The 12,727-nt window shown below is 44.1% G+C and overlaps 1 protein-coding gene across 3 annotated transcripts in view; it reads right to left on the reverse strand.

Moving 5' to 3' along the window:
* TMEM201 (transmembrane protein 201) overlaps positions 1-12,727 on the reverse strand; it is a 33,019-nt gene continuing 20,292 nt past the window's right edge. For 2 of the 3 annotated variants that reach the window (XM_054222162.1, XM_054222159.1), the window contains 5 exons: positions 7,800-8,017; positions 6,528-6,599; positions 5,362-5,652; positions 4,727-4,858; positions 1-4,267 (listed from right to left, as the gene is read on the reverse strand). In XM_054222162.1, coding sequence (XP_054078137.1) covers positions 4,170-4,267; positions 4,727-4,858; positions 5,362-5,652; positions 6,528-6,599; positions 7,800-8,017 — 811 coding nt within the window. In that variant the 3' untranslated portion in view covers positions 1-4,169. Of the gene's footprint in view, positions 4,268-4,357; positions 4,424-4,726; positions 4,859-5,361; positions 5,653-6,527; positions 6,600-7,799; positions 8,018-12,727 lie in introns of all 3 variants that reach the window. The other variant, XM_054222160.1, reaches the window with a different exon arrangement.

Raw genomic sequence — 12,727 nt, forward strand, 5'->3', positions numbered from 1 at the left:
TTTTTATTTTTTAAAGAAAAATATTCCTCTTTAAACACAAAGCATGAACTAAAAACCTCTGAGGAACAGCTCTCCTCCCTTGGAGCGCATTTAACTAAACTGTACAGTGTTAGAGCTCCCCAAACAAGTATACACACAAGACATACAGTATTTCTTTCACAGGAAATAACATTTAGGGCTCAAAATTGTCCTCCTCACCCTTCTCTAGGTACCCACTCTATTGAAAAGTACACTACCCCTTACTCCCACCACAAGACACAGTGATGATAATTTCTGGATGCAACGTATACTTAAAATAAAAAGTATTGGCCAAATTGGCCTTTTCTTGCCTTCTAACAAATGTCTATGAGAGAGGTTAAGACCATAGTTATTTCCAGGAATGGTGTTTGGAAGAAAAAATATAGCAGCATCCACAAGCAACACAAGCCCGTGATTCCAGCTGCCCTGTTTTAAGGATCCCAATCAGTTCAGCAGCGTTTTACAGATGTTCCCATCACCCAAGAAGACGGAGTGGGAATAAAACATTCACAAGCCAGATTTGTTGCTTGAGCAAACAGCCTAAAATTCAGTGAATCTGGCCTACATACGCCAGCAATAAGTTTTTTCCCCACATTGCCACAGTGACCAATTTCACGTCTAAGATTTTATGTAAAAAGATATGACGACCTTCAGAAATCAGCAACTTGTTCTACCAGTTCTCTCTATCCCATCAAATAGATATGTGCATAATATTTGTCACATCTGCCAAACCACCCAGACTGCGGAACTGGAACCAGACTCTAAAATCCAAATTCTTCCTAATTCAAAACAGTAAAATCATCAAAAGTCTCTCCAAAGGTCTCAGAAAATGCCTAAGAAGCCCATATCCAAAGAAAAACTACCTGGGCTTTTTCAAGGGAAGGTAGGTAATGGAAAAGGTCTGGAAATGGAGCTTGTCTATATGCCACCAGATCATTAATTTTATTATTATTAAGTAACGCTCAAATCTTTATCAGATCTTTTCCATTGCATACACTCCAACAGTTTTTACAGTAGGAAAAAATATTAGAAAAATAAAATCTCACCCCTGAACAACACTGTATGAAGATCAACATCATCAGTCACAAAGATTTTTACAGGGGGACCAGATAAGCTTTTGTTTCCTCCAAACCAGCTTGATGTAGAAAACAGCAGCAAGATAGACACAGTATCTAAGAGCTAGATTAAGGCCAACAAGATAAAGACAAACACGGGCTCAGATCTTTGAAATGAAGAAGAAACCCCTCCAAATGTTTTTATACATATGCATGCACACACGCACACACACATACACACGGACACTTGTGTGTACTATTCAAGCAAAGGCTTCACAACTGTGAAAGCACCACTGGAGAGTGTTCTAGCACCACAATGAAAAAGTTGGTTGTCTTCCCTCTTCAGCGATAAAATCCAAAGTCTTTCTATTGCTTTGGACAAGGTCACCAAACACCCTTCCAAGAACAGTTTCAGGGAGCAGATTCAGAAGTGCGGTGACAGGTTAAAGCATTCCTGTTCTGGAATACAGGCAAGAAGAGGTGTGTTGAGAGGCTGCAGCTCCTTGGTTGCTGGGAAGGAGGAGAAAATTTGTATTGCAATCTGGTAGAGACAGAGACCAACTCGGACTCCGGGCGTGTGCAATGGTAAAACTCAGCGCAGACTGGGAGGTGGAAGTGGAAAGTTTGCATACGTGAAGTCACAGTGCACATCTGTTGGCATAATAAAGACAAGCAAACCCACAGTATTCTCTGGCAAGCTTGTCTCTGCATAGGAGGCCCCTGGGTACGCTGGAGGTCACGACAAGGATCCACGAATGGGATGTCACACCCTGCACCAGGACATCATCAAACTCAAACAGCAGAGGTCTAAACAGAAGCCTGTAATTTGGTTTGCTAGGCATCTTGCCTATACACGTGCTCAAGTGAGCCTGCAGAAGTCTACAAAAGGGACAAAAATCTCTTAACAGCAAGGTTATGCGTCAGGTTTGGCTACAAGTAACAATTAATGCAAATTACAAATGAATTAATCATCAGCCTGCAGCACATCTTTATGCTGTGGGTCTCTATCCCGGGTCTAGGCCTTCATACAGGAGGCACTGGCTGTGCAGCCCTTTGCTAACACTCTGAAGAGGCCAAGAGCGACGCAGAGTCAGGAATGACACCTCCAGCCTCTCGGATCACAGGCGTGGGCACAGCTCTGTCCTCTGCCCATCAGATGCAGGGCAGGTGACGAGGCTTCACCAGCAAGGGAGGATGGGGAGCAATGGCTGGAAGTGGGCTGCTAAAACGGTGCAGGAAGAAATGGAAGAGACAAGGAGACTTAATTTTTCAGTGCTTGAATCACCAGCAGTAAAGCCCCATTTATCTGTCATACAGCATGCTGATTAGAGTCTGGCAATCACTCACATGATGCATTAAGTGAGGCTGTGGTAGGAACTCAATTAAAACATGCAATAAAAAAAAAATTAAGTGAAAGGAAAAGCGATCATCACTCTGAGGTGTGAATTTTAGGTTCAGAGCAGGGAATTATCAGCAGACATACGCTTTGTTTCTGTGCACATGCAAGAGTACAATAGCGGGAAGAGAAGCAGAACTGGAAGGGAGGAAAAGACACAGCAAGCGTAACACTGTAATTCAAGATGCAAACACAGGACAATGGGGTGAGGGGGAGGAAAGAGAGAAGAAGTTTGAGGTAAAGGAGCCCAAAGGAAAAGACAATAGAAAAAACTCTTCATAGAGTCCGTCCTGCTTAAGGAAATACATAGCTAATGTCAGTTGGCTCTCCTTTCACCAGGTATCCTTGACACATTGGTAAATCTTCTCTCTTATTTAGGAATCAAACCATAACGATCACGATTTTTTTTTCCTAAGGCGTACTAAATGATTTTCAGTATTCAGCACAATATTCGAAATGGCCCCTGAATTCTAAGCAATGCTGAAGACTCATCCTAAAGCAGAAGTGCCCAAATTATAAACTGCTTTTGAAAATCTAGGGCTACTTCCTTCGGGTCAGAAAAGAAGAATCTATCCAGAAGGTTGAATTGTCCAGAAGCAGGCTTGACATTTCTCACTGAGAGAACCCGGGCATTTAACTAAGTAAGAAATATCTTAAATGGTTACTTAGCAAATCCCAATACCAGATCGAGGCGTCAGGTTTCCGGATAAATGTATACAGACAGCTCCTCATGTACCTTCTAATAGAATAGATTTGTGCAATCTACAGCAAGAACAAGCTATGCCACTCACTGCCTCAGTGAAAGAACCAGCAGTCAAGAGTTGTGAGCTGAAGCCCTTTGACTCTGGTGCAAATCATAGAGGTATCCTTTTTTTATTACAGAATTAATTGTAACAGAATTAATGCCTCCTGGGTAAAGCAAAGCACAGGCTTCCTCTTTCTAATGCAAACCACAAAAGGATGTCTGTCTGGAGTTCTGTGCATACCTACAGCAACAGTGCTCGTTGGAGGTATGTACAGACAACAGTTTCTGAGAACCAGCATGACCAGAATGGCAACTGGTGAAAGTGGCCTCAGGGCACAGCCCAGGTGGAAGCACAGAGACATAGAAGATGCAAGAATATGACAGAGCAGCCAAGGTCACCCACGTGCTTAGGCAAGCTTAAGGCAACTAAAGAAAATTCACTGATAATTTAGAGGAGAGTGCCAAAGGGAAGACAGAAGAGGAACCACTGGGCAAAGAGGCTGGGAATGCTGTTACAGTAGCCAAAGCACAGCACCAGCTACTAAGCCACCCCTTTTCTCCATCTCATTTGTTCTAATTCTCCTCATTTTACCAGCACCATCAGCATGAGGTTATTATGTCAGAAAGAAGAGCTGGGGATAGGTTCCTAAAACCATAGCTAACACATTTTCAGACTTGTGTCTCAGGTCAGTTCCTTTGAAAGAAAGTGCATGGCCCATTTGACTGGCCTCTTGCTTTGAACTGGAGCTTTCTGGAAATTCTGCCTGCCACCTCCAGGAACAATCCTGTGATATGTTCTACCTGGGTTCCTTGTCATGACAGTTGAGCACACAGTAGTTTTTAAAAAAAAGAGCATGCACCAATGGCACGGCCATTAGACACGAAGCCGTGGTTGAATTCTTCTTGTCTTCTCAGAAGCAGGTGGAACCAGAAAGAAAGGGAGCGTTGGCTCAGATCAACGCAGGCTCCGGTAGACATAGGCTGATGTGAAGATAGCATTGAGAGTCAGACTCACAGCGAGCAGACCTCGGAGAGCGGAGTTACCAAAATGACCTTAATAGAAGAAGACAACACAAAGATAAAAAAAGGGAATAGTACAAAGAGATATTAAAGAATTGATGAGATAAATATCAGTGAACATACGTTAGGCTCTTCCTCGCTCTTTGCCCAGCGTTTTCACCATAAGCAAAAGCTGCTGAAGCACTTTTCCTGTCAGAAAAGATTCCACTGCTCTCTTTGGTTCTGTTTTCATCTCATCGCTCTTCCCAACACCCACACCCCCACCCCTTTCCTTCTGTCTCAGTTTAGCACTCAATCAGTATTCTCCAGACAGTCCAAAGAACAGGAACAGCCTTATTAAGGTCCTAGAATAGCAGGCGGAAGATTCATTTTGCTACTACTTATTTATTTGATCTCAAGATCAGGTCACTACACTACAGCACAGGAAAGATCTCAGTGACCCTCACCGACACGTTCACGCATACATGAAGCACTCACATGACTTGCACCTACCTCTCCAGCCTGCCAAATCTTCCCCTTTGGTAGTTGTGTCTACCACACAGGTAGATGAGTGTGATGAGCGATCCTCCTTTCTGATGGAATTCTCACTGCAAATACTCCCTCCTTCCATAGCAGATCTCATATCTGGAAGGAGAAAAAGACAGGAAAATTCAGAAAGCACCAGTGGAAGCCAAAAGTAGCAGAAGTTACCAGACTAAAGCTAGGCGTAAGTAATGAATGGTTGCCTGGTAAAATCATTAAAGGATTGAGGACAGGAGCTGGAAACAAAAGGCAAATTTCACTGCTGTGAAAGCAGTGAAATTTGCCTGCATGTTTGTCTCATACACTGTCCATATCATCATCACCACATCCGTGGTAAAGGAGTTATCCAAACAAGGGTGAAGGCAGTGGCAGTAGTATCCCTGGGGCACCACTAAGTGAGAAAACGACATCTGTTTTGGCAGACGAGAAGCTCTCCAGGCCAGTGGATTCTTAAGGGAGCTTTGGTAGCCTAACAGGCATCACCACCTGGGTTTTTCCTGAAGGTTTCCCATCTACTATGTGGCCTAGACGATACGCGGCTTTGCTTGCAAGCCAACTCCTTCCTACAAATGCACTTCCAGGAGTGCAGCAGGCTGCCAGCATACCATGCATTCCCCGCTCGCTGAGGTTCTTCTTTGGGAAGGGGGACAACTCGGTGGCAAAGATGTTGCTATCTGAGTGGGTGTGCTCCTCTGAGCTAGTTGGGGTGAGCAGACCCTCGTTCTGAGACGGGAAAAGCAGCAGCTTCTGTCCTTTCAGGTTCAGGCGGGCAGGGCTGATGAGTGGCCGGCGGTACCGCAAGGAACCTGAGCTGGAAGTCACAGAGCCAGCCACGGATGGTGCTGGAGAGGGGATGCGGGAGGGAGCACAGCTGCCTGACAGCAGGGAGAAGTGCTCTGAAATGGAAACACACCCGAAGAGAAAATAATGAGATTATAATCCCAACACAATAGGCACAGTTTTCTTTAACAATTCTACCAGAAAGGGGAAGGGGAGTTGCAAATGTCCAACATGCCTTGTACTAAACTCTTAATTGATTCCAGTTCCCACACTGCTAAACACGGAGAAACTCCACTTGCATTTTGGTACACTCAAGAATGATTTAGACTAGAGATGGGTTTATCAGGAGCCAGGTGAGCTTTCTCTCTGCTCAGTTGTGTCCATTCAGGAAAGCCTGCATTACACATGATGCTTTGCAGGTAAATCAACCATTCTGGCATGTCCTTTAAAGGCCGCTGGGAAAGAGTTATCAGGATGCAAGGAGGTTTGCACAATGGCATTAGCCCAGGCTGCGACTGTATTCTGGCAGCAAACACTTAAACAGCACCAACAGCCAAAGGATCCGTTTGGGGTCAGGAGGGCAACAGACAGGTCACACAGGAGCAAAAGGGCAGAGCAGACAGGGTGGATAAATTAGCAGTTCCTTGGGCTGGGGAAGGCAAGTGAAACAAAAGAGCTGCCCTAGAACAGTTTAAAGTCTCCTATCAAAGAAACCTCAACTCAGCTCTAGAGCAGGGAAGGGTTCCTTGCTTTGTCGCACTGGTTTCACTGTGAGCTCTCCCATGGACAAGGACATCCAACACATGCAGCACCTTATTTTAATGAAATCCCACTCTTAGTTGGAACAGTCTCTGAAGCATTTCTAACAGTGAAACTGCCATTTTCACTGCGATGTGAGCAGGGAGGAACGAATTAAACTTGGATCATGTGTTTCAACCCACTCACTGCAAATCCTGCAAAGACAGCTGCTCTGGAAGGCCACGTGCATTACCTGATGTAGGAGATTCCTTGGTCTGAGATGACTGCGAGGCTGGTCGACTTCCACTGAACAAGTAGCCAGAATCTAAAACGCAAAAAAGAAACAGTTTGAACCCAGCTGGCTCAGCTACTGGTGGTCTATCCTTCAGAAATGTAACTGCATCATCAGGGGACGGGTATAAATGCAGGCATGAAAAATGTCCCTGTTTTCCTGGGTAGGCTATATGCCAGCATCAGAATACCTACTTTTCCCAGCTGCAGCAGAACAGATCTGCCCAGAAGGTCACAACCCTGTGACCATATCACAGCCTGGCTTGCCTCTACTTTAAAAGGAAACAGGTAAAGATATGGTTGTATGCTTTCCTCATGAAAAGAGCCTTAAGCGTAGACCACAGAGTGAGATGCACTCCCACCTAGCTGTCAGGCATGGCAGCCGTAATAACAAGGCAGAAAAAAAAAAGAAAAAAAAAAAAAAACAATGAAAAGTACTGAAGTCAGGAAAAAGTGATACAAATGAAACCTCAGAGCTTAAACTAAAAAATCCCCACAAGACTGCTCTCTCTGCTGCAGTGTTAGCCTAGAAACTGCCACATTTTGGCCTCTGATGGAGAACAGCATTTAAATGCTATTTCCCATCTGTTAGTTTCAAGCCCAGCAAAACTGAGGGCTTGCTGAGTTGCTGGGAGAGACTTTCCTTAGGCCTATAAACCTTGCGCAGATCGCACAGAGCCCTTAAAAAAACAAAAGAGGAAACGGGGTCTCTAAAGCAGTTTCAATAGTTGTGCCAATGCATATCAGATCCAGACTGAGAGAAGAGCCTGCTCTTCAGCTCAGGTGTAGCAAGGAAAGTAAAGCAAACTACACAAAGCAGGTAGCAGGAAGGGAGCTCTTGCCAGATCAGTTACCCTAATGCTCCCAATCACTTCCAAAAGCTGCTCTTCTCCATTCCCGTGTCTAACTGCTCTTTCTATCTCTCTTCCACACATAGCCTTGTAGCTTGTGCCATGCTGCCACAAACGCCTGGAGAAGCCTCTAGATTTCAGTAAACCCACACTAGGAAAGCACTCAGTGAGACTTTTTGTTTCACCAAGATGGCAATGGTATGTTCTGTAATATCTTAATGCCAAAACCCCAAATTATCGATGCCGGATACTCCTCTGTGCCACAGGAGCAGCAATCCCTAAACAGGACTATAAAGCGGATACCTCACAGCCCATTTTCTTCTGAAGCATCGTACTGCTCCATTATCATTTCCATTGGACTAGAAAGTTTCACGCACACTTACCTGCTCTGGCCAAGGAGGGGATGGTCCCCAGCGAGAGCGCCCTGTTGAGACGGCCAGGAAGAGAGGAAGAAGAAGTTCTGCGTGGGGATCTGAAAAGCTGTTGGTTTGTCAGCTGGAGAATACTGGGTGGTGTTGGGACAAAGAGAGACGTAGCAGAGGAAGGGAAGCCAGTCCCAGTGCCGCTGGGAAAGAGCGTAATCGAATCCCCAGAAAGGTACCTGCAAATGACACCACGACAGACATTTAGCAATAAGTACATTCCAGTAACACCCTCTCTCAGTTGTACTTCTTGCATGAACACTTGCTTTGTTATCAGGTTTGTACTACTTTTTCAGTGCAGGAGTGCAAGCTCAAGAATGCTTAAGCGTTTATGGGAATGTTCCTACACCTTTAAAACTGGGGAAGGAAGAACTGCTCAACCTTACCTAAATTATTGTAAGACCAACCTGTCCCACAATACAGGGTGAAAAAAATGGTGGGACAGTTTAAGAACTCGGGTACAAATAGGCATAACACCTTGGTTCTCTCCCTGGATGAGAAAATTACCCAGAGACCACCAGAATGCTTTATAAAGCCCAGATACACATACGAGCAACCACAGAGTACATCCTGTGTTTGTTATGTGCACATGCAAACAACATGCTTAGAAATGTCATGACTGTAGGAAGCAAGTAATCTACTAGTCTTTTTGTCTTTAGAAACCAGAATCAACACCTTACCTCTGATGCCAGTATAGAGAAGAGGATTTTTATGGGCACCTAGATAAAGATTTAGGCACAAGAGCTCTGTTTTAAAACTAACATTGAAACCTCTTTAGTACATTTGCCTTTATTATATCTGTGAGGTAAAGAAGACTCACTACCCTCATTTTAAACATGGGAAAGAGAAGGAAAAAGAAGCTGAATCATTTATTGAGGGTCACATAAAAATCCTATGACAGAACAGAGACACAAACCTGGGTTTTCCAATCCTAAATTGAGGTGTAAACCATTATATTTTCCTTTCCCTGCATATCATAATTAGCCACAAATGCGTACCAGCATGGCTATTCAGAGGGAACTGTGCTCCTGTGGCATACGCTCCAGGAAATGTCTTGCTTCCTCTGCATAAAAACCAATCTCTGTTATAGTGCCTGGAAAAAATGTAAAGGGGCAACAATAACAGCGATTGTGTTTCTAGGTCTGTGAGTTGGTTTCAGTGGGTTCTTTCCAAGTGAAAGAGGGGAGCTGAAAACAAGAGTTTCCAACTTGAGAACACATGATGAGAGGTAACAGACAAAACATACTAAGGGCACCTGTACCAGTTAGCTTGATTTTTAAGTACTACAGACATAAGCTGACTTCTAATCCACTGGTAAAATAACTGTATGAGAGAACTTTGAATTCTAAACAGTTTTTGCAGCTAACACTGCCACAGTGTTTCACACTCAATTACCATATGCAAATAAATTATGCAATTAATTTCCGATACCCCCATTTTATCATCTGTCTTTGCAGCAGTTTAAAATTTAAAAATCAATCTAAGCTGAACAATCTGTCAAAAATTTACTCCTATTTTTACCTTCTTTCTATTCCTCCTTGCAATCACCTACTGACCTTAGTCTATGTGTACAGGTTAGTTGACCTCATTGCATCAGAAATGAGGAGTCAGCTTTGGAGTCTCACTCGTGTCCTCATACCATCAAAATGAGCATTCTAAGAAGGTTGCAATGTTGGAAGTATAGGGAGTTTGTATTACTTTTAACAACTGAATAAAATACATGGAAGAAAGTGTAGAATATGAACAAGATCTCTCAAAAGATCTCCTGTAAGATTTTTGTTGAGTTAGAAAGAGGTAATACTCTTGCCAAGTAAGTCATGACAAAGTACTAATGAAGTATGAAGCGCATATATTTTAAAATGGAGATATCAGACTTTGCACCATATAATCAAGCTGTTAACATTGGGAGATTTAATATCACTTCTGATGAAAACAGAGACAGATGAGAGCAGCAACATGGCTTTTCCTTTGTCAGAGGAAAGCCAGCAGTACATCAGAGTGTGAAGGAATATATGTATCTCAATCTTGCACTGTGAGGTCACTTATGCATGTGTGACTCTCTCTTGGAGATTAAAGAGGTGATGCAGCAATATTATGCAGTGCTAGCATGTCCAGAAGCAGCAGTCTAGAGTTAAGATTACAATTTAAAATATCTTATAAAACTACTTATCTGCTAGTACGAGGCAGACATCAACAATCCCGACCAGCTTAATCAGGCCGAACAACATCTGAGCCAACCAGCTTCCTGGTGCTTGCAAGCCGGACATGCCTTTAACAGTGGCAAGGAACTCGTCAGTCTTGCAGCAGAAACTGCCCAACCTCTTCAGGTTCCAGAGGACCTGGGAAGGGTGTCATGCTTCGCAAACGTGCAGAGTCCTTTAGTGCACATACAGATACACATTTGCCCCACCACACACACAGATGTAAATAGCAGGTGTACATGTCCATCTCAGCTTTGTAAGAGAAAACGAATGGGAAAGGAAATTAAAAGTGCAGCTCAGGACTATGGTATGAATCATATCAGAAAGAGTGATACCTACCACCCACTGTGCCATGCCTGTGAAGGGCCAAATCACCGCCTGTGAACGTAACTCTTTTTCCCTAACTTTGCACCTTTTGTATCTTTGGGGTAAGGGATCCAACTTTACGCAGCTCCTTGCTGCACTGGAAAACAGCTTATCTGGTTTATCGGCTTTTGGCAGGTTTTCCCTTAACGGGCTGGAAGATATTACAATCACTTATCACTCATAACCACAATATTTTTCCTGGGATTGTAACTTTTTTGGATCAGACTTCCATGGGCTCTGCTGCTCCACAGCCCCACTTCTTCTCAACCTCACCAAGTCAGTGCAGTCAGAGCCTCCGGGCAGCTGAGGAATCACTTATCTTGCACCATCCAGAAAAGGAATTTTTCTGGTTAGCAAAGAAGAACTGAAGAATTTTAAGCATAGCATATTAATGCCTTAGGATTGAGTGCTGACCAAAGAATGGCTTAAATATTGATCTGCTCTGAACAAAGTCAATTCCTGCAACATACGCAAAACCCTGTTCCTTTTCTATGCACTCTTCTCTTTAGTGTTCGCCACTCATGTCAAAAGGGCTAGATGCTGCTAAAAAGGAGGGGTGCTGTCATAGGAATATGCTTCATGCCTGAGAATGGTCGGATGAACTAAAACTTCTTTTGGAAGCAGATGGAAAAAAGATGAAGAGATCAAGAGGATCGTAAAGCAGGAAGCAGCCACATAACACCTTGGAATGGAGCACTGCAGCTGTGTCTTTGCTCTCAGACTACCACATTGCTCCAAGCCATTTGTGCATGTGATAATAGCGGGTCTGGTAACAGTGAAAAAGTAACCGAAAAAGAAAGGAGAAGGGGGGGAAAAAAAAAAAGAAAAAAAAAAAAAAAAAGGCTCTGGAGTCAGACAGTTTGTGGAAATAGTCAGGGCCCGGAAGCCGTTTATTTCAGAACTTGGTATTGTGAACATCAAAAAGTGTGTATCTTAATTAGTGTTTACAATGATCACAGCATTACTAGACAGTTGGGCACAACTGTGCTACACAGATACTTTAAAAATAAATAAATAGAAGGTTAAAGAATATCACATGGTATGGGACCGTACACTGTCCTGAAGAAACACCTCCTGCCAGCAGAGCCTCCCCTCCTCTGTCCCAACACCTCCCTCTTACCCAGAGACAACACCCTACCTGCGTGCCTTTCTAATTCACATTTTAACCAGAGATGCTGCATCACCCCTGGGATACAGACATGGGAGAGCGTGGGTCAGGTCAGGCTCCAGGGCTGCAGAGGGACCCACTCCCACTATCAGATAATTCAGTACATGAAGTAAGAAGGTAACGTGCAGTCACAGTCGCATGTGCCTGGGTTCACCTGCCAGGAGGCAGCCAGGGAACCATGGGTCAGTCACGGGGTAAAATGTATCCCCTGGACTTAAGGTCCCATGGTAATTTAGCTCTGAGTTACCCGTGTGTAACTGCACCATCTTCTCCAGGCAGCATGGGGGCTGTTGCCGAGACTGCAGGAGTAGCTCACTCTTGCCTTACTGCCGGCTCTGAGATAAGCAAGTGTCTGGGAGCTGACATGCAGTCACTTGTCTGGTCTGCTGCATCACATCAGTCAACGCCACAACCTGTGCCTCCGGTCACACTGACAGAATCAGGAGTAAAGAGCAATACAGCAAATAAAAAACTGGCACAGGGAGAGGGGAGAAAAATGCTAAAAAAGGGCACAGGTCTCAGACACATTAAGATTTTGACATGTGACTTGAGAGTAGAAACTTTAGCTGCCAAGACTGAGAATCCTTTTCTCCTACGTGTTGCCCTGCTTTGGATGAAAAAGGAGGGTTGAATTATAGCTGAAAATGCTCCAACTGCCAGGTCCTGCACTAATACCTTGTAGAGTGTGACAGATGTTTGGCATCAACTTTGCCTTCCCCCCTAGCTGGTGGCACAAAGGTGTGTGTGTGGAGTGTATATACACACACCCAAGTCTGCAAAAATCCAGACTCACTGGCATGACAAAAATGTTCAGAGGACCTCTTCCCTGCCTGCGTACTGGACAGCTTTGGTCCCAAAGGAGGCTTTCCAGGGCATGACTCAAGGTACGCTTCAGGACTGAGTACTGCCCCTTTCACATGAGAGTGTGTGCTATGGCTCAAAGAGGCGCCAAGTGTACTTGCAGGTGACAGCACACCTGGAATGAACTGGCAGGTTATATGTGACAGCACACAATTTCAACAACAGCTCTTTAAAAACCGAAGCAAAGCCACATACCACAGCTCCCTGCTTTCATGAGTGGAGTCAGTCTGGAGCAATCATCTGGCTATTAATTATATTAATTTTTAGAAGAGTATAAATAATTTGTCCACAAT

Source organism: Rissa tridactyla, chromosome 16 (assembly GCF_028500815.1).
Source record: "Rissa tridactyla isolate bRisTri1 chromosome 16, bRisTri1.patW.cur.20221130, whole genome shotgun sequence".
Taxonomy (NCBI): Eukaryota; Metazoa; Chordata; class Aves; order Charadriiformes; family Laridae; genus Rissa; species Rissa tridactyla.